Source organism: Maniola hyperantus, chromosome 5 (genome assembly GCF_902806685.2).
Source record: "Maniola hyperantus chromosome 5, iAphHyp1.2, whole genome shotgun sequence".
In the NCBI taxonomy this organism is placed as follows: Eukaryota; Metazoa; Arthropoda; class Insecta; order Lepidoptera; family Nymphalidae; genus Maniola; species Maniola hyperantus.
In genome coordinates, this window is record NC_048540.1 from 1,571,505 (window position 1) to 1,598,852 (window position 27,348).

General features: G+C 36.3%; 1 protein-coding gene across 2 annotated transcripts in view; it reads left to right on the forward strand.

Annotated features, from left to right (window-relative positions):
- Positions 1-27,348, forward strand: part of LOC117982363 (netrin receptor UNC5C-like) — a 123,855-nt gene that overhangs the window by 59,786 nt on the left and 36,721 nt on the right. Inside the window, exons 6-7 of one of the 2 annotated variants that reach the window (XM_069498628.1) lie at positions 20,227-20,397; positions 23,202-23,255. In XM_069498628.1, the coding sequence (XP_069354729.1) occupies positions 20,227-20,397; positions 23,202-23,255 (225 nt within the window). The remainder of the gene's footprint in view (positions 1-20,226; positions 20,398-23,201; positions 23,256-27,348) is intronic. The other variant, XM_034968717.2, reaches the window with a different exon arrangement.

A 27,348-nucleotide genomic window follows, 5' to 3' on the forward strand; every position in this document is an offset into this window, starting at 1 on the left:
CGGCTTAGGTACCTTAACAAGGCGTCTAACACGTTTTATTATTTCATGTTCAATTTATCCGACAACCGACAATTCTCAATCCTCTTTAACGCTCATTTCCCCCTCCCTTGTCTGTAATAACTATACTTTAGCGAGATCAAAGGGCACGCACCGATGCCTTGCAATTATTGCGAACGCAAGCGCATGGGAGAGTCATTAGAGATGCTTCGCCCACGCCATCTTGGAAAATATGGCGCCTCACTAACTGATTGTAATCAGTACCTCTGGTACGAGTATGGCACGTCCAAAAACTCGAGGCTTATTATAGTAAATTTTATCTATATTATTATAAAACTAGCTGACGCCCGCGACTTCGTTCGCGTGGATTTATGTTTTAAAAAACCCCTGGGAACTCTTTGATTTTCCGGGATAAAAAGTAAAAAGGGATTCAAGCTATCTCTGTACCAAATTTAGTCAAAATCAGTTGAACGGTTGGGCCATGAAAGGCTAGCAGACAGACAGACAGACAGACAGACAGACACACTTTCGCATGTATAATATTAGTATGGATTATTTTAATACTACATGACGCCCGCGAATTCGTCTGCGTAAGCAAATTCCGTGGTAATGCTTTGTTTTCCGGGATAAAGTAGCCTATGTTTTTCCCGGGCTGCAAGCTATATCCCTGTGCCAAATTTTGCCGAAATTGGTTAAACGAATAGGCCGTGAAAAGCTAGTAGACAGACAGACAGATAGACACTCTTTCGCATTAATTATGTACTTAAGTAATATTAGAATGGATAATGATTGATGAAAAAAGCTTAGTTTTGTTTGATCCCCAAAATACTATATGATTCATTTTTAAAGCATATAACTTTAACGCAATATTAAATCCTAACCTAAAACTAATTGAAAATTTCAAAAAGCGGTTCGCCAATCAAACACGGTAAACCAAAGTTATTGGACACCCAACTTCCGAATTCCAATTTCGGGGACAAGTTTAGCCTACACGCAGACAGAACCAGTTACGCTCTAAAAGCATTACGTTGATAAGTTTGTCGACGGAATTTTCATTAATTTCCCTTCTGGGTGCTTAGTATGAGATTTTGCATTTCTCGCCAACGTTGATAGAATTCGAGCATCGCATCGAAACAATTACAGTACACGGCGGAAAGGTACATCGGCCCTTAGAATGATATTTCGGCTTTGTAGAGCGTTGTCTCTCTCACTTTTATTTTTTTATTCATTATAGGCAAACGCTTGACCACAATCACACCCGATGAAAAGTGATTATGCGGCCTAAGATGGAACGCGTTTACCTAGAAGATGCCTATTCACTCATGTTTTAAAAATACCCTGGTTGTAATTTGTAGGAAACACAGATCGTGGAAGATTATTCCAAACCTTAGCCATGCGTATGAGGAATGATGACGCAAAACGTTTCGTGCGTGTAGATGGGATGTCGACGACATAAGAATGGAAACTCGCCCTACGTCTTGCGGTTATACTCATACCTATATGACGTTTTGTCGGCCTCAACGACAGACACAATGATCTACAAATTTGCTATCTCCTTCTAAAGGTCGATGTACATGACATGACAGAAAGTAATGTACGTGATGTACATTACTTTTATTACGTACATTACTACTACATACTGTAGGTACTTTAGGCAGGAAATGGAGAGTTCGGAGTTTTTTTACGTTAAAGAATGAGGAGATCTGTAGGAGAAGCAAAGTAACCGAAGTGACAATGAGCAGGGCACATAGTTTGAAAAACTGATAGACGTTGGGGTCTCAAGGTGCTAGTATAGCTACCACGCACTGGAAAGCGCAGCGTTGGGAGACCCCCCATTATGTGGACAGACGACCTCTAACGCAGGGAGTCGCTGGACTCAGGCAGCGCAAGACCATAGCATGTGAAAGTGCCTATATGCTTATTCAGCATTTGATGATGCTAGACATATGTTCAGCAGGCGACGTTTGTCATTTGTTAATGATGACGATAATGAAAGTGGACCCAAAGGTCCTTGATTTAAGGCTAAAAATTTAGTACCAACAATTCTTATTTCACAAGCTTAGAGTGCTGACTGTAGATGTATGGACGAACGTAAGCCTTAAATCAAGGTTTAAATCAAGTCCATTTTACTTCAACGCGTTCAACGTGTTTCGATGCTCGAATTCTAGTAACGTAGGTGAGATGTACAATCTTACACTAACCCTTCAGACACCAACTCAAATAGTGCAGTCTGTTGGTTACCTAGCGGGTGTTTACTCTGTAAATTCCGCTTTGGAAACGTAGGTTCTAATTGGAATTAGTTGTTCTGGATATTGTAGACTCTTGTCTTAGCTTAACAATCATAGGTACAGTTCCCTAACAAATATACTTACTGCGATCGTAGATCAAAAGCGAATGACATTTTAAAATAGTGTTTCTCATATTCTAATTCAAAAACTATGATGCAGAAAAATAAATAAAAATCTGTTTTAGAATGCGCAGGTGAAGACCTTTCATATGATATCCCACTTTATATAGTTATCCTACTTCGAAAATTGATAATACTAATTATTAGTTCATGGCCACTATTTAATTTCTTTTGTGTGATGTAACCCTAAATTCACGGTTTCAAATTTTTCCCCGAATGTCTGCTATAAGACCTACCTACCTGCCAACTTTCATGATTCTAGGTCAACGGGAAGTACCCTGTAGGTTTCTTGACGACCGATAGACAGACAACAAAGTGATCCTATAAGGGTTACGTTTTTCCTATTGAGGTACGGATCCCTAAAAAATAGATTTTTCCAAATGTTTCAGGTTATTTAATTATTACAATTCACAAATTAAGATTTCTTGAAAAGTATGATTTTTGCACACTTATCTAATTGTGTTGTAACTTATAAGTTACATAATGGGAGCTTCGTATTCGTGCCTTTTGGTGTGGAGACCTTGGGGCCGTGGGGCCCGGGGGCTCGAGCTCTTTTTGAAGAAATTGCGAAAAGAGATCGAGTCAACCGGGGACCCGAGAGCTGGCAGCTACCTACCTTCAAATAATTAGTTTGGCCATCCAAAGGGGTAATGCTGCCAGCATCTTGGGTACAATGCCTCGCTGCGGTGGTCTCGACGAGGTTTTAGATTTAATTTAATTTATTTTAGTTTTAATTTAATTTTTTTTTTTAGATTTAAGTTTATTAATAGTTTATTTGTTAACCATTGATAATAAAATATTAAATTCATACATATAAGTAAAGTTTCGTATTTCCTGACGTCTACTAAAATGAATTAATAGTAGGTACTTGTAAGTTACCAAAAAACCAACATGGCAATGACAAGCGCATTGTGCGAGGAGTTTCCGAAATAGTAGGACATTGTAGGAAATATTGCTACAGGATTTTGGTTTCTTTGTTCTACGCAGCAAAGGTCTAAAGCTGAAGTGTCGGGTAAAGGCTGACCAATTAAGATTATTAGAGGGCAAAAGCCCTTTGTTTGGTACATGAACTTATGGATAGATGTTAATGAATGTATGGAATTGGTCGATATTGCTATCAAATTCGGTTCCGCTTGTACCTAGTTTTATTGTTTCCTATGATTGTTTATTATGTTTGTTTTATTTAAAACTAGCTTATGCTCGCGACTTCATCAGCGTGGACTACATAAATTTCAATCTCCTATTTCATCCCCTTAGGGATTGAATTTTAAAAATCGTTTCTTAGCGGATGCCTACGTCATCAGCTATCTGCATGCCAAATTTCAGCCCGATCCGTCGAGTAGTTTGAACTGAGCATTGATAGATCAGTCATTTAGTTGTTTGTTGGTTTATTGGTTTGCTGGTTTGTCCATCAAGCACGTCACAACGGTGCAACGGATTGACGTGTTTTTTGCATGGGTATAGATAAAGACCTGGAGAGTGACATAGGCTACTTTTTATCCCGGAAAATTAAATAGTTCCGACGGGATTTTTAAAAATCTAATTCCACGCCGACGAAGTCGCGGGCATCAGCTAGTATTTATATAGATGAAGGCCTGAGTTCCAAAGAAGGCAAGAAGAAAACCAGCTAGGATCACTGTGTATCACACGAAATAACAAACAAGTTCACAACAATGTATTAATTTTGTGAACAAGCTTAATAACTTAAAACGCACATAGTTAAAAAAGTTAGAGGTGCATGCCTGGGAGTGAACCCGCGACCTCCAGAATAGGAGCCCAGGCTATCACTGCTGCATAAATTATGAGATCATTTTATCATGAAGCCCTGGAAGGCAAAAAATTAAGCTAAGTAGGGTTCTTGACTATGAAGTATCAACAAAAAGTCCAACAAAATTTTCTCTAAAACCCACTCTATATGTCGAACTAAAGTAAAGTAGGCAACGAACATTTTCATTAAACGAACACTTTACCTAAACACACAGAGTTTTCCCAACGAAAATCCCTCAGTAAGCCATCCATCAATTAGCCCGTGCGTGACGAAATAACAAACAAGTTCACAACAATGTATTAATTTTGTGAACAAGGGCTTACCACAATAACATTGCGACTTTCAGTTAAGAGTTTTTAATATTTCAACGCGTATACAAAGCGTGTTTAATTATAACAGGTGATTGATTGTCATGCGATGCGAGGCAAGGCTTATGTTGTTTTGATAAAGTTTAATAGGACTAGCTTATTAATTTGCTACGAGTAGGTATTATACCGTTTTATGATAAATTAATTTAATAAAGACTGTTGCCTAAAATATTATCCTACTAATACTTAAATATATAAAAAGAAAAAGTGACTAACTGACTGATCTGCGTGCCTGTGAGTTCTTCATAATATTCTCAAAAGAGTGTGTAGTCTTCAAATCCACACTCGGCCAGTGGACTGTGGCCTAAATCGTTCTCATTTTGAATGACAACCCATACTTAGTATTGTCCCGGCGATGGGTTGATCTTGATGCTGATAGATGATGGGAACACGTGGACTATACAAATTTCAAACCCCTGTTTTACCCCTTTAGGGATTAAATTAAAAAAAAAAATTGTTACTGGCTGTCTACGTTATAATAGCTATCTGCATGCTAAATTCCGATCCGTCCAGTAGTTTGAGCTGTGCGTTGATAGGTCAGTCAAGGAGTCAGTCAGCTTTTCCTTTTATATATTTAGATTTTTGGATAATATGCCATTACTATGTTTTTTTCCTTTCCTTACCTATCACAAACATTAAATTCTAAGTGAAGGACAAAACTCGATGTTTGATCATTAAGTTTAATTCTCCACTTCGAATTTGCACGACCAGAAAAAAAGTAAATCGATGACCATCTACTTTATATTCAAAACCATACTTGTCTTAACCATTATCATTAAGCCGAATGCCAGACTTAATAGCTTTAATAGATTCCCAAAAATCCCCATTAGACCGGAGATCTTTATTTATATTAACTTTAATAAAGAGGAGTAATGGGCAATCAATTTTTATCGCTCGAAGAACGCTCATGTATAATCCACGGGTGGCCACTGGTTTGAAATATTACATTCTTGCCATGGATTTTGGAATTGATTCTCAGCTAATCTTTGTTCGACGAGACCTGAGTCAAAGTTATACAAGTGTAATCACTGTTATTATAAAAGATAGATGGCATGAATTTAATAAAGAAAAATCTTTTAGCAAACGAACATTGTTAAAAGGTACCGAACAATTAAGTGGTATAATGCGATGCTGCGTTTTTATTATGCGGAATAAATGCTACGGTAGAGCTGGGCTTACATTCCACTAATCATTATAATAAACTAGCTGACACGCCCCGGCTTCGCTCGGGTGGAGTTTAGAAAATTGAGGGGGAGGTTGAATTAAATTTTTCTCTCCGTAAGAACCATCCTCATACTTTAAGGAATATTATAAAAAAAGAATTAGCGAAATCGGTTCAGCTGTTCTCGAGATTTGCGATGAGCAACACATTTAGTGATTCATTTTTATATTTAAGATAATTAACCAAAACAATCATAATTATTATCATAACTCTCGCATTTCGGACACGAACCTCTAACTTTTCGGAGTTATGTGCGCTTTAAGCATCATCGATACCTATTTTAAGCAATTGAATACCACTTTTTTAACAGTGAAAGAAATCTGCATGCCTGAGAGGTTTCCATAATGTTTTCAAAGGTGAATGAAGAGGTGGTTTCTTTTAACGATTCTAAAGTATATGTAAAGGCTTCTTTGACCAAAAAACTTTTTGTTCGCTTTTAATTATAACGCACTAGGAGCCACAAAATATACAAAATAGACGTCAAGAACGAGGTGTCGGTGGCGCGACGAACGCGATTCATAAATAATATGTATATTATAGAGGATTGGCCCTAACTAATACTTATACATATAATAATAATGGAGGTAATAATTAGACAGGGTTATTATAGAAGGTTCAAAGAAAAACCATATTGGGACATCAAGCTTAAAATAAATATACGCATGAATAAAAAAACTTATATTTATATCAGAAAAATTCTTTGTCATCCGCTTCGCTCTTAGGCATTTTCAAGAAGGGTAGTTAATAATTTAGCAGACGAAAAACGAAAGGCATGCTCTCGCTGATAGCTACTTAAGTACAGCGAAATTTTTGGGAACATAAGGGGACCTTTTTGTGACAGACGGACAGACGGACGGACGTGCGGAAATTAGAAAATTAAAACGGCTTCCCTGAAGCCTCAGACATAGGAGGGTCTTTCTAAGGACCCTTCCTTTGTAGCTAACAAAAGATACTACGTAGATTAGTCGTCTTATTAAAATGTTTTTTTTCTCCTGTGTTTATTAAGCCTTCATTAGAAGCTGCTCTTCAAAGAGGAGTTAGGTTGGGTTGTCTTCCCTGTAAGAAAATTCTTGATTATAGGTCCTAAATTATCACAAAAAGCCTAGTATACCTAAAGGTACTTACAATTTATTTTTCAACAGCTATTTTATTCTAAATACTATCTGTCCCGGCTTTACTCACGTGTGTAGTCGACGTTAGCCCGACTAGTTTCGAACCCATACGGGGTCCTTTTTCAAGGGAGTCCGTTCGCGCACGCGCCGCGGTTTTTGACTGCGGGACGCACGTGCCGCTGCCCGTAGAGCCCGTTGTGAGGGTGGCTGGGGTGGGGGGGGAGACAGCTGCCGATCGTCTCCCGACAGTTCCTGCTGTTCTTCATCACTGGAACCGTCACCGAAATCCAGGCACGCGGAGCTAATGGTGTCCCGTCCCACGACTGATGCCCTTGTCTTAGCGTCACCCTCACAACGGGCTCTACGGGCAGCGGCACGTGCGTCCCGCAGTCAAAACCGCGGCGCGTGCGCGAACGGACTCCCTTGAAAAAGGACCCCGAATGGGTTCGAAACTAGGCGGGCTAACGTCGACTACACACGTGAGTAAAGCCGGGACAGATAGTATTTAGAATGGAAATCACTCACGGTAGTTTAAACGCTAAAATAGCTATTTTATTTGTAGGTGTGGGCAACTAACTAGGTAGGACAATGCATGACGCGACTTCTAATGACATTTCGAAGAAAAAAAAGACTTTATACTTTGACGATAGAATTTATACGTCTTTGTTGTCTGCCAATGCCACAATGATCCAAATCCTCCCTGTGTAAGGGAAAATGCGCAGAGAAACTTTTAGCTTCTATAAAATAATGAAGGTCTGGCCCTCACAGTCTCTTTCTCTATAATGACATACGACTTACAAGTAATAGTGCGCGCGATGCCTCGAAACAAAAAAGCATGTCCATTAATCCTGATTCCCAAAGAGGCATGTGGTGTGAAATCTGACAATTTATAACCGTTAAGATGATGTAACCCCCATTACATGTAATTTGGGGAAGTATCAGCTATTATACGACGTTTTAGCTAAACATCCTTCCACTTTCGACGTGAAAGGAAATTATGGTAATGTTACTTGAGGGAGCAATTTTTACGTAATGACCTTCTATATTTTGTTGCTTAATATTTTTATCTTGTCTTGTATCTATGTAATGTTGCATTTGATTACTTTTGTATCTCATCACTCTTATATAAAACGCGATGTAAACTTTCATACATATTTTTAACCGACTTCAAATAAAAGGTTTTCAATTCGACTCTATGTTTTATTTTATTATATCTTTGTTACGCAATTACTGCGCCAACTATGAACCGACTTTGATGATTCTTTTTTTTTTTTTTTTGGTAGAGCATATTTCAGAGGTGACCCCATTTCAATTTCGTGAAACTCTGATGAATATCTTCGGAGATGGAGAACGGAACTCCTCAATGGATAAGAGTAAATTGCTGACAGTCAGTGTAATAGCTTAGTATAGAGTATGGTTTTAACCAGGTATAGCATATTTTAAAAATAGGGAAATAAATTTTTTACAAAAAAAAAATTATAACACGACTTCAAAACATACACTAAAAATTAAAAAATGATTTAATTTATTAGCGACTATATTAGGTATACAAGAGTTACTGTAGTTCTATAATAAAATTGTTGGAGTCGGTGCCAATGTGGAGTCCTAAAACAATATGGAGAATAAACAATTCATGCAGGTAGCAAATTATTATTAGCTTTTCTCTTAGTTCGAGGGGAAAAGAGAATATTGGTTCCGTTTAACATGAATAATATTGATACACTTAGAAACATCTACTTTTCAAAGAGGCTCGAAGGCATACCTAATATTGAGGAGAGAGCTAGATTTTAATAAAATAGGCGGTATAAAAATCTCTCTGAATTCGACGCAAAAGTAAACTCAACGCACAAAACTCGCTCAAATAGGCGTACAAAAGGCGTTGTTCTAGCTAGGTCACCTGAGCACGCGACCTAGCATGTCCGTCGTACATGCGCGATCTTTGAAACAGATATAACAACACACTGGGCTACGTTGCGTGCTGGCTACATTACATTTTATTTCGTTTAATGAAAACTTGCCTCTCGTTCGCTTTATAGACCATTAAAATCTTATAGGTTTTTAAGCTTTAATTAAGTGGCTATTTACCTATTGATTTTAATCCCGAAGGCAGCTTTCTTTTTGCTAAAGTTTTCTAGTTTCTTAGTAACTAATACTAAACCTATTTTGAATAAGTCATTTGACTTTGACTTAAACATGGGCTATATAGATTTTTTTGCAAAGAAGACCATAAATAGCTTTTTATACAGGATGTAACCGGAACGCTAGCAAAAACTGAGCGTGATTGTTATACTAAACACAATTCAATACCAATAACCATTTGCCTCATTTTATAGTTTTAGTGATTTAATATCTTTCAAACCCGCAATGTACAAAAAAAACAAAATGTACGTACAAAACTCGGGTCAATGCCCCGCCTACGACGCGACATTGACTCCGTGTGGCCTTCTTACACAACGTTCGTTGACCTCTAGCGTCTAGTTTTATTTGCAACTAGGTGATGCCCGCTACTTCGTAGTTCGTCCGCGTGGATTTAGGTTTTTAAAAATCCCTTGGGATCTCTTTGATTTTTCGGGATAAAAAGTAGCCTATGTCCTTCCCCGGGATGCAAGCTATCGCTGTACCAAATTTCGTCAATATACGGAATTTGCATGCAGTGTTTACTTTTAAATGATTTAACATAGTTGTGCATGATAGAAAAACCTATGTATTTATTATAGTTAGTAAGTTTTATGTTAAAATCGCTAGTAAACCATTCAATAAAAAAATAAAAAATAAAAAAATAAAAATTTGTTGAACGGATAGGCCGTGAAAGGCTAGCAGACAGACAGACACACTTTCGCATTTATAATATTAAGTATGGATATATCGTGAACTTTGACAAAATATAGGATTATTTTATTTTATTTTTTCACGTTTTTTTTTTGGTAGGTATTATTAAGTTCGTTTTTGCTAGCGTTCTGGTTACACCCTGTATAGGTATGGTTTTATAGCATTGTAGTGGTTCACACAATCACACATGGATTCGTCATGTCTGACTGTCTGTCCGTCCGTATGTCACAGCCACTTTTTTTAAGAAAGTAGTGACTTTCTTTAAGATAAATTCACTCAGTGCTCACCCGACAACTTTCGGTGAATGATATTTATGTTGCCGTCCCAAACTGTCAATTCGTGATAATCACCTTTGCTACAATATAAATGGTTGTGATTGGCTGAATTCGTGGTATTCTTGCTGCAACAGTGAATTTCGGCCAATAGCGAAATGATGGTCATGATGATGATTGGTTTTTTGGCTTTTAAGCCCCGAGCCTGATCATTTAATATACTTACATTATATTTATATTTATCGATCAAAAATTTCTACCGAAGTCGGTATGGGTAGGTACAATATTATGACATAGTATAAACAACTTAACCTCCAATCCGGGTTTATTAGTCTTGGGATGACCCTAATATGAATCAAACGCAGTTCCGATGTCCACAGTCTTATATTCAGGTACACTTGTAACATCCACTTAGTTTATATCTAGCTTAATTAATCACCTAGTACTTATATCTCGCTTAATTACTTTTATCTCGTCCATCTTTTTCTCTCGCTGCGTCCGTCCGACGCCGCTACCACTGTCACACCTCCACTCACGGGTGACAGATGGCAGGTTTTCTGTGTTGCCTACAGTCGTCCATCCTGCTCCAGATATGTCCTCATATCTGACCACTCGGCCTTCCAACCGAGGGTAATGCCCTCATACCCATAACTCAATAGGAGCAACATAGAATACCTTAACAGTCCTATATTATAATTAATATGATTAGTATAATAATTCCTCTAACAGATCAAAGCTAACATTGTTAGATTTAACAAGTGCACAAAACAAGTGCCAATGAGACCTACAAAATACTGGTATCAATAATCATTATGTACATTGCAATCAACATCTTTAAGTCTAATTCTTATAAATACACAACAAATCACACTGAGATAAGTAAATAGTAAATACTATAAGTCATTCTGATTAAGCTTGATATTAAGAAAATTGTATGATCTAGTTATTGTTAGTGATATACGTATACAACCAATTCACAATAGTATAATCAAATATTGAAATCAACACAATTTATGTTAATACTTAATACAAGGAAATTATAGTGAAATCAATAATTTTATTTTTAAATATTATTATGAACTACATATTCTTCAAGTTTGTATTTGTATTTAGTAATACGTGAATAAATATTTGCATGGCAAATGTGGCAATACTAATTATGAGAATTATAAAACATCTTTGGTAATTTGCATTTAAAGCGAATAAAATATAATCAACCTTAAACAAAACAACAACGAGGAAAGAAAAGAAGGATAGTGAATTATCACCAACTTGAATTCTGAGTGCTAAGTACTCTATGATTTTAAACAATGTCACTATCAGTTTTCAATTAAAGTAAGTTTGTTTGCCCTTTCCTTCTTACCACTGTAATGACATGAATTCTAATCCTACATAATGCTCTAATGCAACACAAATTACAATATTTTCACTAGTATATACATTTTAAGAGATATGGTAAGAGTTGTTGGATCCCATTGACCATTACTAACACTTTATACAAAATTAATCACAAAGTTTTACAATATACTAATGAACCTAACTACTTCTGTAGACTTCATAATTTCTTTAAACTTAAAAATAAATTAAAAGAATATCTTATAATCCAATGTTCTCATACAATTGATGAATATTTGATATGAGTTGACCTTGATTATAATGTCTTTGTAGTGTTTCATGCATTACCAATTTGACTATCGTGAATTGACATTTAATTATTCTCAAGTGGTACCTACTGATTGACACCGTTGAAAAAAATATATATATATATATATATATATATATATATTACAATATAAGTATGTAACGTAAAACAAATAATAAGAAAACAATATGCCAATCTTTAATTGCATATATGTAGTATTATACTAAGCAATATCGGTAAGTATATGAATAATGATTGTAAAATAATTTTGCAGACCAGAAAGGCAGAGATGTCGGCACAGATATTATGTGACCATATTTTGTACTCTACTTGAATAACAATAAAAGATAATTACCTATCAAATTGAGTTATTGAATATTGAACCTATGTCTACGAAGTCAAGATAATAATATGGTTAAATGTAGTTGTTATTATTAATAAGTACTAAGATCGAAACAAACCACAATGTATTCTAAGGAGACCCCAATAATCATATTATTCCAGAAATTTAAAGAAACATGAATCCACTAATTGATAATGATACACACAGTACAGATCACTATGAGATCTACAATGTGTAAAATGTAATCCTATATTTTCAAATAACTGAGACGACTGCCTCTGACTGTATCTCGATTGTAGCACAACAAATACTATTATTAATATAACAAAATAAGTCACAATGATGTTAGCCAAGGTATTATTGTATTATTATAAACTCGTTACCTGTGATGCCCCATATCATCCTTGCACTAGGGGCAGATGCATGCATAACTGTGTCTACCATAAGCCCCGTAAGTGCGATAGAGAGCGCAACAGACGGCGTTTTGTTGCCCCATTTTATTGTCTCGCAAGCAACGAGTCCTTCATGGCACTATAGACTTAATTGATGTAACATACAATAAAATCTGATTTCTGGAAACTTCCATTCTTGTACATTCTTGAGCGCGTAAGGACGAACGATGCCAGAGACCCTCGTCCTCTTATGATAATATGGTTAACTTGAACACGGTGATTGAGGACAAACAGCACCAAACGCTGCACCAACCCAGCGTCATGCTGAGCCGTGAATTGCCGCATCGGTCACCGTTGCTTGTCTCGTGTCAGTGTGTAACAAATGAATGACAAAGATGTAGGAAATTATTTCGTGATACATTGGTGTACTTATACGCTTTAATAACATATCAGCGATCCATACATTAATACCTAGCGAGTGAAGTAAGCAAGCCTTCGTGCGCGAACTGCTTATATAGTCTATTGGAATAGATGTTACTTGAAATAGTATTTAAGAATTTGCTCTTTACTGTGCTGTTTCCACCAAACATCAACGTAATACAATGAGTGACTGCGAAGATGTACATTAACATGAACCGATATTTAGCATTTACAATCAGCATGTCATTTTAGATCTACTTTAAAGGGTCTATACAACTTCTAGCTACTACGTACCGAATTCAGCAAGACATAATTAATATATCATTACGGAATACGTCAATTATAAGAACTTTAATTTGAATTTAAGTAACCCTTGAACATTAGTGAGTATCTGCTAGAACAGGTAAAGTGATTTCCAACCATGATATCTACTTCTGTACCTCTATTCTGTAGATAAATCTATTATTATTAATAAAAAGGATACACCCTTTCCACTTGCCGACCCCGAATTAGTCTGCTTGTTTTCCATCAAATTAACTAGACTCCCTCTTGTCACCATCGCGACCCGATCAGTTGCTGAAGTTCATACTGAAGATCACCGTCCACTCGCATCGGGATTATCGAATCAGGTTTTACCAGACTATTATTGTTCGTCATTTTTCAGACGCTTCGTCAGCCGTTTTCCAATTCGTTTGTTGGTTCTTACTAGGACCAGCTTTTGTCACCGGAATACGATCCATTGTTTACGTCAGTATTGCCACCTTCCATTTGTCATTCTTGATTCCTTATTCTTAGGTCTATATTATAGTCAATGCTGCCCTCCTTTGGCACGATTGCTACAAAATCAAAAATTTCCACTTGCTGTATGTCACAATTGGGACATGAATTAAATTTTCCAATAACAATATGTCTCATTTGGAACATATAAAATAGACAACCTTTGACACAATTGGGACAAGTTATATTACATAAACTATTCTCAGTAATTACCGCTTATCACACCAGGAATAAGTCCATACATAAGTCGGTATTCTTTTCTCCCATTTGCCACTTGGTTCATCATAAAATATTCTCAGGAATCACCGCTTATCACACGAGGAATAAGTCCATACATAAGTCGGTATTCGTTTCCCCTATTTGCTTGTTGGCTTATCATAAACTATTCTCAAGAATCACCGCTTATCTCACCAGGAATAAGTCCATACATAAGTCGGTATTCTTTTCTCTCATTTGCCGGTTGGTTCATCATAAAATATTCTCAGGAATCACCGCTTATCACACCAGGAATAAATCCATACATAAGTCGGTATTCTTTTCAACTATTCTCAGGAATCACCGCTTATCGCACCAGGAATAAGTCCATACATAAGTCGGTATTCGTTTCCCTTATTTGCTTGTTAGGTTATCATAAAATACTCTCAAGAATCGCCGCTTATCACACCAGGAATAAGTCCATACATAAGTCGGTATTCTTCTCTCTTATTTGCTCGTTAGGTTATCATAAAATACTCTCAAGAATCACCGCTTATCACACCAGGAATAAATCCATACATAAGTCGGTATTCTTTTCAACTATTCTCAGGAATCACCGCTTATCGCACCAGGAATAAGTCCATACATAAGTCGGTATTCGTTTCCCTTATTTGCTTGTTAGGTTATCATAAAATACTCTCAAGAATCACCGCTTATCACACCAGGAATAAGTCCATACATAAGTCGGTATTCTTCTCTCTTATTTGCTCGTTAGGTTATCATAAAATACTCTCAAGAATCACCGCTTATCACACTAGGAATAAGTCCATACATAAGTCGGTATTCTTTTCAGATATTCTCAGGAATCACCGCTTATCGCACCAGGAGTAAGTCCATACATAAGTCGGTATTCGTTTCTAATATTCTCAGGGATCACCGCTTATCGCACCAGGACTAAGTCCATACATAAGTCGGTATCCTTTTCTCTTATTCACTGGTTGTCAGTTCGTTTAGAGTCTAAAAATAATAATCACATTCATAACAATGACACGTTATATCATAACAATATTAAACACCATTTTTTTTATTAGCTTCCCCAAGACAGCCACCAGAAGCGATTATTTGTGTACAGTCAATAGAATGAATATTATAGTGTCAACGTTTATGGCAAACCCGCTAAGTGTTTGCTCCCTTAATATCTCATTTGATTAATCTTCTTCTTAATTTGCTTTATGGCTTTCAGTAATTTGATTAATGATTTGAAAGACTAGTTATCGAGACTATTGATTTCAACACTCAAATCGATATTCTCAACTATTTGTGGAGTATCTACAGTAGTAAACATCTTTAGTTCACCGTGGGCTCTACCGCGGTTGTTTGACAGCTACAATGTCACGATCGCAATCATCTCTGATTGGTTAATGCTCGCTCACTATTGGCCACAATGCATTGTTGCAACAAGAATCGCACAAATTCAGCCAATCAGAACAATAATGATTGATGCAGGTTTTAGACAATCGCCCTACGTGTAATGTCTGCAGGTGATAATAATTGTGCAACTCGTTTGAAATTTTAATATAATTTAAGGGCACACACACAAGAGACAAATCCGTCTTTTGTTTATAATAATTATATTAATAATTTATTTATTTAGTAAAAATATGCATCTCATAAGCTCCTTTTTCCAAAGTCAAATAGCTAGTCAAAATTTGGGCAGTAAAGGTAGGGAATCCGTTTCTCCACTATTTATCCGATGGGGCTTGCAAGGTTAAGATTTACACTTCTCTGTATACTGACAATTTCATTTCTTATTTCAGATCTAAACCTAAGTCAGAGATCGAATTATTCGTGCATTATTTATACCCGAGAAACAACGATATGATAAAATTATGTGTTAGTAGGCTATATAAAGAAATACAACAATCCAGACCCTGTTATACATAACATTGCCACAGTCATTGCCGCTTCATTTAATAACACCTTCGTAACTCTCTTTTGTTATTAGAGACACATGTTTTAAAGTTTCCTTTACTCGTACATAAAAATTGAACTTCGTAACTTAGTATTTCTTTCTAATTTCTATTATTACAGCAGATAGTATCATCTATTAAGTTGGTAAGCCAATCCAATAATAACAACAGTAAATATGATGTACTTGGTAGTTAACCTGTTGTTCAGTGTGTGTTTTTCCGAGGTAGTAAGTACCTAAAGGCTTTGATTTATGAAAGCAGATTGTACAACAAGGGCACCAAACAAGCCACTTGAGCCGAGTTATAAACACTGATTTTCACTTCGATTGCGAGGAAATGTAACAATATAATATTACTATAAGTACATATCTATAGATTGACCGAAAAGAGTAGGGATTAAATGAGGGTGCTGTAATGAGTTTGTAGGTAGGTATAGGTCGCAACCTCAATACAAGTGCAAAAGTTCACTGGCACCATAGAAATTACATAAATTCTTTCTCATCCATATGTCATTCAGAGAGACTGTTGTTTACCTCTAAATACCTTGTGTATAACAGCATGAAACGCACTTTAGTCCTCTTATAGCCTGCGTAAAATAGAACCTTACGAGCATGAGAAGTGGAAACGTGTTTTTATTTTATTATTATTTTTATTTTCCAAATTCTAAAAATCACGAATGCATGTCATCTATTAGTATAAGAGGATGTCAGCTACTAGTGACTTTATATGAATGTGATAGCTCACATAATTTTACCTTTTTTAATTATAAAACTCTAAGAACATTTGAAAGAACCACTGTTATGCTGATAAATAAATATTTTAATTCAAGTCCATTTATTTATTTTCATCTGATCTGATCAGTTAAATTCACTTTAGGTTAATATAATAATGATTCAATTCATTTTCCTTTCATAACCTCACCTCTCCTTAAATGGTGGTTGCAGCAAATGTAATTTATAATTTCCACAAGGGTGAGCAAACGGAACAAAAGTACATACTAGCACTTAATATAAATTTTATTGGTATAAGAATCAAATAAAATTCCAACATCCACATGGCTACTTTCGTGAGCATGAGTGTTGTATGTCTTTCTGTTTCTGGTATGTACATAGTTAGATTAATTCAAACCTGATATTTCATACCCTATACTTACTAGGTATTCAAAGTAATCTAATAACTCTAATTTGGTCGAATAAGTAAACCTACAGATTCAAAATAGGTTCAATGTTACCTACTTTATCTAGTGGACCAATTAATTATTTATTAGCTGATCCACCCCAGGTCTAATTTCCAAAATCTTTTCTTTATGTCCAGTAGTAGCTTAGTAGAGAACTCAAATCATATTTGATTATGCAGGGCCTGCGGGTTGATCTATGTCTGTCAGTACATAATACAGACTATTCAGTCGGTAGATAGGTATTCAATGGGTGCATCTGGCAATCGACTCTATTAGTCTCCCTATCACTGTCTATCATTCTCACAACCATACCATGCCTACCATAGACCCAAATCCAAAAATCTTACATTAAATGGTAGGTAATGAAAACACATGCACCTGACACATATTTCAGGCATTCTATCCTTAAATTGTACTAAAATATTACTATGTGTATAGTTAAGTATGTAATTATTTAATTAAAGAAGAATAACTACTCATATTGAGACTATTCAATTCAAAGTTTTAAGACTTTATTTTAGTTACTAGGTAAACTAGATTTGCCTCAATTAACCATAGTAGTATTCAGATGTTTCTTACCTTCTTATTACTGTATTACATAACAATACCTTGAGGTTACAGCCTCCATCATAATGAGGCAGGCCGGGATGGCTTTTTTTTCTTTTGTATCATTACAACAGGCCTCACACCAAGAGTTACTGTGTTCTTATCCGATCCATGCAGGTACATGACTGCTTCCAATCACAACTTGAAGGTTATGTGCACTTCTCCACCACAGATGCAGGCCAAAACCACTTGTTCATCTCACATTCGTCGACCTCATCGTCAAGTCGGGGTCACAGGGTCGTGGACATCATCAGAAAAGTTGTCAAAACATGAAAAAAATGGTAACAGTTGAATAATCTCGGAAATATTTCATTTAAGTGACACCAGTATCAAGTACATACCTACTTGATTATATCAGACCCCTGTATATAACCCAAATTTTGCACTAAAACCATTGATTGACCCATTGATGTAGATATGACCGTTGTTATTGTAAGATTATTATTTCTATTTTTAACTAAAGCACATGTACATATTTCTTTTTTTAAAATGATTGTTGAATGATTTAAATTAAGACTTGAATAAAATTATATTGTTAACATTACTTCCTAGATAGATAAAGTTAAGTAGATATTCATTCTAAATTTTCACATTTTATTATGCTATGATAATGTACTATAGGTAATAATTTGCACACTCAGTTATTGGTTGAATGTGTTAGATCAAAACAGATTTAAGACCAAATTGTACCACATTCTAGCAAATAAACTCTATTTTTTATATTTCTACACTAGCTCATGTATCAAGTACTTACCTACATAATAATCTAATTGTTTTCTTGATTCTACTTTAATATAGGTAGGTGCCTATTTGGTTTAAAGTATTTCATATCACTTATTACCTTATTTCGATTTTAAAATACAAGGTGTTAGTACTACGGTGCGTTGCATCCAGTCTTGAAATTAATACTAATACTACTTATAACTTCATAGATCAAATCTTGGGCTAGGTATGTCCCTACATAATAATCCATTAAAGCGGTCAGAACAAAACTATAATCCCTTACTTTGAACTCTCAAATAAGTCATAATGCTGATATCTACTTACTATTAATAATTATAGCCTTCACTTACTCTGTTCTAAAAGTATCAATTGGTAATATTGTAACTTATCAAATACCTACTTAGGTATTTTGATGCAGTAATCTAACATTAGGCACTCTTAATATTCACCCATGCTTTAATGAACATCCACTGTAAGAAGGTAAGTACACAGATTCACCGCTTTCAATACAACCAATGGATGCATTGGACCCATCGACCTACGTACTTCTGCTTGTTCCAGACAGTGCAAGGTGCTTTCCTCAAACCAATCTCTTGAGTAGTTGCGTTGGAGACAAGTCCTCCAACTCGACACAGGTCTACTCAAGTACTCCCAAAGTAATAGTGTAGCACCATTGCAGTTTGTATATATTTCATATTCACTTTGTTATTCGTTCAGGTAGGTTTCTTCATATAATTTCCGATATAAGTACCTAATAAATATGTTGCTATGCGTCTTGTACAGGCACTTTTAACATCTTCCAGGATAGACCCGCATTTTTGGGCATGAATCACATCCAATCTTCTGATATAAACAACTTAACCTCCAATCCGGGTTTATTAGTCTTGGGATGACCCTAATATGAATCAAACGCAGTTCCGATGTCCACAGTCTTATATTCAGGTACACTTGTAACATCCACTTAGTTTATATCTAGCTTAATTAATCACCTAGTACTTATATCTCGCTTAATTACTTTTATCTCGTCCATCTTTTTCTCTCGCTGCGTCCGTCCGACGCCGCTACCACTGTCACACCTCCACTCACGGGTGACAGATGGCAGGTTTTCTGTGTTGCCTACAATAGATTCCCATTTGAATGTACAAAATGTATTTTAGTATAAAATATTCGGCACTTCATATCGAATGTAAATTGGTTTTCCTTTATACACAAAAAATGACATCGAAAAATATGAAAATTGTTTTGTACCTTTTTTTTCAATCTACTTCAAAAGCAAATTGGAAATGGGTAAACAATGATTTCAGAAAAATAAGCTCTATATTGTGTTTGTATTGAAAAAAGTGCGTATTTGCTTTGGACCGACGCACATCTACTGGTACCTAGATGAGATTTTTCTTTTAATTTTAAAGTCAAAGTCAAAGTCGAAGTCAAATGGTTTATTTTAAATTTAAATTAGGTACACTTTTTGATGGTTGTTGCATTTGTAATATGATGATATAGTGGTGATAATTTTTACGCGAACTTAAAACTCTACGAGGGTTCCACACGCGCCCAGGTCTGACAAGAGCTCACAACAAACTCAGCCGGGTATAAATAGATTAAATGTCGACCACACAAGGATGGCAACACTCACGACTTTGTCACTGTTCTGTGGTAGAACGGTAAAGGAGGAACAAGATAGTGGAATGACCACCTTTAGTAGAAGATAGTGGATGGTGGGATAGATGAATGGATAGAGGAAGGCTAGGACTGAGCAATTTCGTCTGAGGATGATCCGGTGTCGAAGTGGTCTGGTTGGAGGCTTCGGCCGTGACTAGTTACCACCATACCCGCAAAGCCGTGCCGCTAAGCGATTTAGCGTGCCGGCAAGATGCCGTGTAGAAACCAATACCTCTTCCAAGTTAGCCCGCTTCCATTTTAGACTGCTTCATCACTTGCCATCAGGTGAGATCGCAGTCAAGGGCTAACTTGTATCAGAATAAAAAACTCTTCCTTTTGTTTCCCAGTAAACGGCGGTTGGAGTCAATGGGGCCCATGGACGCAGTGCAGGTGTAACGGGCGCGTGGCGGGGCAGCGTCGCTCCAGAACGTGTACGGAACCACATCCCCTCAACGGAGGAGCACCCTGCCAGGGGCAGAGCGTCCAGAAGACAGCTGATTGCGTTCTGTGTCAAAGTGGTACGTTTGAACGACAACATATTAGCTATGTAATAGAGAGAGCCAGCGCGTGCCAGACCTTCCTTATTTTATAAAAGCTGAAAGTTTCTCTGCGTATTGTCCCCAAAACTGGGAGGAACGTTTGTTTGTTAGTTTGTTCTTCAATTATGCTGCAATGGAGCAATGAATCAACGTGATTTTTTCCATGGGTATAGTTAAAGACCTGGAGAGTGACATAGGCTACTTTTTATCCCGGAAAATCAAAGAGTTCCCACGGGATTTTTAGAAACCTAATTCCACGCGGACGAAGTCGCGGGCATCAGCTAGTAATTAATAAAAGACGAGAAGTGCTTGAATAATAAAAAGAAAAAGATATTGTAGATATACAATATATAGTAAAATATTAAAAAAAATGGGAAAAGAAACTGCGAGTTCATTCCATTTTTCAACGTGATCAAGTTCACAAATAGGAGCGGAAACGGCTTTGCATCGCCGCTTGTAGATCACTCGATATTTGACCTCGTTGCCGTAGAATCATCAAGTGCTGGGAAGTAGGACGAACGTTTTCAATTATTGAATACTTTTACAGGTCGATTTTACTGCAGCCTATTTTATAGTAATGAATATACAGTACGCGGCCGCAAGTAAAGAACATCGATATTTAGAAGGAGACAGCAGATTTGGAGAGCACTGTCTCGGTCGTTGACACCGACAAAGTGTCATATAGGTATGAGTGACAGAGAAAAATCCGAATTGTCATTCTAAAGGCCGATGTACATTACTTTCTGCCGCGTACTGTACCTCTCAGCAAATCCGGGTTCATCTTCATTCGCCAGGTCGTACTCTCCGAGACGCACCACCAGCTCTGATGGTGGTACCCTGGAATAAGAAAATGTTTGTACATGAGTGACAGAGACAACGCTCTACAAAGATGAAATGTCATTCTAAAGGCCGATGTTCATCACTTTCAGCCGCGTACTGTACGATTTTTAAGGCTCTTTAGCCGTAATAGTATTAACTTTTGCTTGGTTGATTCGTCGCTTGTGATAAACAATTTTATCTACCTATCCGATCGTATAATATAATGGTCGTACAGATATAAATATTAACTTTACTAATTGATAGAGTAATGCCTAGTAAAAAGTTTGGTTATTTAATGAAAGCTCTTGAGGTCATAGAGCAACTTTCTCAAATAAATTACAGTAAGTCTGTGATCCACACTCCATTCTAATATTATAAATGCGAAAGTGTGTCTGTCTATCTGTTTGCTAACTTTTTACGGCCCAACAGTTTAACTGATTTTGATGAATGATCTCCTCATTTCTGAGTAAATCCCACTCCTGATAACTATTTCATTGTCTACGATTTAATTTCATAATTCATGACAGCTTAATGAGCTTATAAGCCCATTATACTATCCCGTCTAACAGTGAGCAAGAAAGCAATTACAGATTACCATCTGACTGTAAACTAACAGTTACGCTCCAAAAATTTCTCATCACTTTTTTGTTCCAGGTCTTTGTCCTATAGCGTTTCATTTAAATAGCGCTTTTATTTGATTTCTTTCGTTCTGATAATCACGTCTTCTCGAATAGCTTAGGTATTATCAAAAAAATTGTGTTGTAATCTTCCACGATCGTATTTTTATCAAACGAATTTATTAGAGAAATAAGGCAATATTTTTTTAACGTAAAAAAGGCGAGCAAACGTGCAGGTTGGTCATCTGTGGTTAAGTGATTACCGCCGCCCATGAAAATTTGCAGTACCAGAGGAACCACCAATGCGTTGCGGGCTTTTCAGGAATTTATTGGTCTGACCCTTGAATAACCCCATGTTGTAATCTAATGGAATACCGCCGAAGGGAGTTGATTCCACAGATTGCATGTGTGGAAAAATAATCTGGCACAACGGGCGGTCGAAGTGCACCAGACAACCAGGTGGTGAGGGTGAATTTCTGTAAGACTCCGAAGTATACAAGAAACAAGTTTTCTTTGTTATAATTCGCTATCTATGCCTTATGCCCTAAACATTTTTATTTTTACATGTCATATCATTATTCAAAACACATCACCATTAGAGAATCTACAAGAAATTGACTGACTGACTTGCATGCAATTCAGTTCAAATTTAATAAGTTTATGCAACATATTAAGTGTAGTAAAATGGTAGATACAATATAAAAACGGGAATTATCTATGACTAGCAACCGTCTGCGGCTTCGCTCGTCTGACAACGTCTTCACAAAATATTATGGTACATGAAAAGATCTACAGGTTCTACGAGATCATTAAATGCGTAAGGCCGCCTTTACATTATTATTAGGACTTCAGTGAACGCCACCAATATATTATTCTCCATTGACGAGTGATGTCTTATGATAGGTTCTTATGATGTAAAGGCGCCCTAATTACAGAGCCCAGTATGAAGTAGGAGCCAAGACTGAGTTATTAAGTCCTTTGATGGTGGCACAAAGAGTCCGTATAATTAGTATAAGATGGCGGCAATGTGTAGCAATGGCGGCGCATGATTTATGATACTTTGAGGAATTCCTTGCTTTAGATATACGGCGAAACATCAAACAAGTAATTTATTGATGTAGCCATTTTTCTTATTAATGTATTCATATTCAGGGAATACTCTTTAGATAACTATGATAGATAGTTCATCATGATCAACCCATCGCCGGCTCACTACAGATCACGGGTCTCCTCTAAGAGTGAGAAGGGTTTAGGCCATAGTCTACCACGCTGGCCATGTGCGGATTGGAATAAGTTATCTTAAACAATAAGACTAATCGTTATTATTTTTTAATGCTTACTCTGAAGATGGATACAACATGGATCTCCAAGTGTATGACAATACACAACAACTTTTAATTGGTAAGTTACTAAATAGAATAAGGCGCGACGCTCATCTACAGAGTGCTTTGCACTTTGGCACAAGGCACTGAGGCACTACACGACTGCCGAAAACAGGACTGTAACGATTTCAATCTACATGTATGTTGTTTCTTTAATCCACTAAAACTTCTTAATTCCTGAACAGATTTGAATATATGGGGTATCATTAGAACTTTTACATCACCCCGAGTGACACTGATTGTAAATTTTGAAAAAAATTCAATACCGTAGGGCAGTCATAATTTTTAATTTTTTAATTAATTATTATTTGTTATTCTCTGTTTTTTGTTCTCATTTTACAAATTCCCTATAGATATGCCAACGTAAAAAAGCCAACTTTAATTTGGCATCAAATAAAGTCACCAAAGTGGGTGGGTGTGCTTCACGCCTAACAAACAGTATAATATATACAGGTTGTAACCAGAACGCTAGCAAAAACTTAGCGTTGATGTCATACTACCTAAACACGATCCAATACCAATAAACATTTGCCTCATTCAGTAGTTTTAGTGTTTTAGTATTTTTCAAAACCGCTATGTATAGCGTGCAAAACTTGGGTCAATGCCCCGCCTGCGACGCGGCGTTGACTCCAAGTGGCATACTTATGCAATGTTCGTTGACCTCTAGCGTCAGTTAGATGTTATATTTGCAATAATTATATCGTAAACTTTTCCAAAATTATAGGATTTTTATATTTTTTTCGCGTTTTTTTTTTGTGGTATCATACCAGTAATCATCAGTACCTGTACCTGTCTTCGTTTTTGCCAGCGTTCTGGTTACACCCTGTATACAGATAGCTCCGGTAGTTCAACTCTAAGAGTTCGTAGATGATTTTTATTTCATGTTCACGTTACTCTTTATCCGTGTACCATTTTGTGCCTTTGTGTCGTGAAAGTCAACGATACCACACGGCGCTCGTACAAAAAAACGAGTCAATAAAACTCCCAATTAAAACAATACAAGACCGGAACCACCCACTTACGCTTTGTATGAAAGATGTAAACATCAGAGCACGTGTTACGCTATTTGACGTTGACTATATCTCTGATCTAATCCAGCGTTTTCTAAACTTTGGGTCGCCCATTATAAGTTACATACTCACGGTAAATAAATGTTTTTTTTTTTAATTTAATTATAACAAGCGTATACCAGATATGTACATTGTTTGTCTCTCGCCAAACTGGTGAACTAGTTTGTTGGCGAGCTGGCGCTCCTTAAAAATAATTAGTATCTAAGTATTAAAATAAATGATATTCTAACTTATAAACTTATACACGGTATTTGAAATCTAGTCAAATCAGTGACTTTTTATCAAACGTCAAAACGCGCGCTTCGTATGCGAGATTTTATGAAATACTGCCATGTGACGTCACATCGTAATCACGTACTTTTTTAGTTTAATCGATAATATAAAAGTTTAATGGTTATTACACTTAAAACTAACTAAGGACGTGGATTTTAACTTATTTTGGAAGACCCTCTATTTAATAATCACTGAGAAATAATTTATTTTTCATAATATACTCAAATACTATGAAGTCTATGTATAACTTGTATTTTAATTCCTGCTTATTTTTATGTTTTTAATTTAAGGTAATAATATTCAAACACCAGTTACGGTAAAATGTATAAGGCTCATCAAACATTGCTTCAACCTATTGTACCTGCATTTTATTGAATAAATAATTCATTCATTCATTCATTCATTCATACCCAATTTTATTGACTTTCGCGGTCCAGCGTGTGATACATACACATGGTAGATAAAAAAAAAATTAATGTTCCAAGTTTGGAATTCTCCCTCATTTCCCCATATGTATTTACCTAGTACAAAAAAAATAAGCGCCTGTCTTAGTATATTGTGGGCAAGGGAGGAAAAACTTTGGAAAACGTTGTTCTAAAACTATAAAAATCCCGCAGTTTAATACGGTAAAACATAAACCATATGCGGCTGGTCACATCAAAGGCTTAAGTGTTTCATAGCGATAGTAAAATTACTGCCAGTGAGAGGAAAGCTTAAGATTTCTGCTTTAACACACACAGCTTCGAAAAATGTCGAGTCCGATTTCACAGAAAAAAATGTTTGCATTGTTGTATCATCTCGTTTGCAAAAGTAATTTTTGGGCAATAATATTTTATGTCTGTGTTGATGGTCTGTGTCATATAAAACATCGACATTTAGCCCGTGTTTGCCTTAAACTCTTATCAAAATAATATTACACAAATTAATGGTTTTCAGATTTTTTCCTTTTCTCGTGCTGTAAGACCTACCTACCTACCAAATTTCATGATTATAGGTTAACGGGAAGTACCCTATAGGTTTTCTTGACAGACACGACGTACAGACAGACAACCAAGTGATCCTATAAGGGTTAATTTTTTTTGCTTTTGAGGTACGGAACCCTTAATATTTACAGTTGGTTTAAAAACAAACTAATTTAAAAAGGTGGCGGGAAGTGGGTGGACAAGGAAGCTAGAGGACCGGTTTCCAATGCTGCGCCTTCTGGTGCGAGGTCGCCATTCCAGCACCTTGAGACCTCTACGTCCTCCGAGCATGGGTCTCCTCTCAGAGTGAGAAAGAAGTGTTTTGGCCATAGTCTACCACGCTGGCCATGTGCGGATTGGTAGACATAAGTTACTTAACTTGAGTAAATAACGTATTTTATTTATTTTTATCAAAGAAGTAAATAAACTATTATTAAACTATTATTATTTTACTATTAGTAAATTATTATTGAGTAAATTAATAGCTCAACGTTAGTAATTACAGTGTGTAGTAACTGGACCAACCGGGTAGACAATAAAATCTAATCAAGAACGTTTATTTCAGTGAAACCCGGATCATTGTGCCCACTAATTGCTTACACATGTCCCATGTAGATGTATATACCTACATATAGGACGTTATGTATTGATTATGACTAAAGTATGTTCGACTATTCCCGTGTGAGTTGGGCCATGTTGTCACACGTTTATGTCGCTTTTGTTTTACAAAGATAGTATAGCAATATAATAGTGCTTGCAGAACTAGCTGATGATGCCCACGAATTTTGACGTGGATGTATATACAGGGTGTAACCAAAACGCTAGCAAAAACGAAGACAGGTGATAGTACTGATGATTACTGGTATGATACCACAAAAAAACCGGCCAAGTGCGAGTCAGGCTCGCGCAATGAGGGTTCCGTACGACAGCCGTATTTTTTCGACATTTTGCACGATAATTCAAAAACTATGATGCATAAAATAAAAAAAATCTGTTTTAGAATGTACAGGTGAAGACCTTTCTGATACCCTACTTGATATAGTCACTCACTTCGAAAGTTGAAAATACTAATTATTAGTTCATGACCACAATTTAATTTTTTTTTGTGTGATCTAACCCTAAATTCACGGTTTTCAGATTTTTCCCCAAATGTCAGTTATAAGATCTACCTACCTCCAAATTTCATGATTCTAGGTCAACGAGAAGTACCCTGTAGGTTTCTTGACAGACAGACAGACAGACAGACAACAAAGTGATCCTATAAGGGTTCCGTTTTTCCTTTTGAGGTACGGAACCCTAAAAAACGCGATAAAAATATAAAAACATATCCTACATTTTGTAAAAGTTCACGATTGCAAATAAAACATCTGACTGAAGCTAGAGGTCAACGAACGATGCGTAAGAAGGCCACTCGGAGTTAATGCCGTGTCGTTGGTGGGGCATTGACCCCAGTTTTGAATGCTATACATTGCGGGTTTGAAAAATACTAAATCAATGAAGCAAATGGTTACCGGTATTAGATTGTGTTTAGATAGTATAAAATAACGCTAAGTTTTAATTTTTGTTCTGGTGGTCAGTAATTCTAATCTGTCTGTTAGTTATTATTATGACATATTATGTACAAAGAAAATAAATGTTATTGTAATGTTAAAGGTACAAAAAATACTTAAATAAGTTAAAAAGTTGTGTAATGTCATTTATTTTGTTCAATAAATCCCAATAAACGTCTTGTAAACGCGGCTCAGTGTTTTAACGATTATGGTAATACCCAATTTATCTTGTTACCTCGGAGACGCAGGACTTCTCA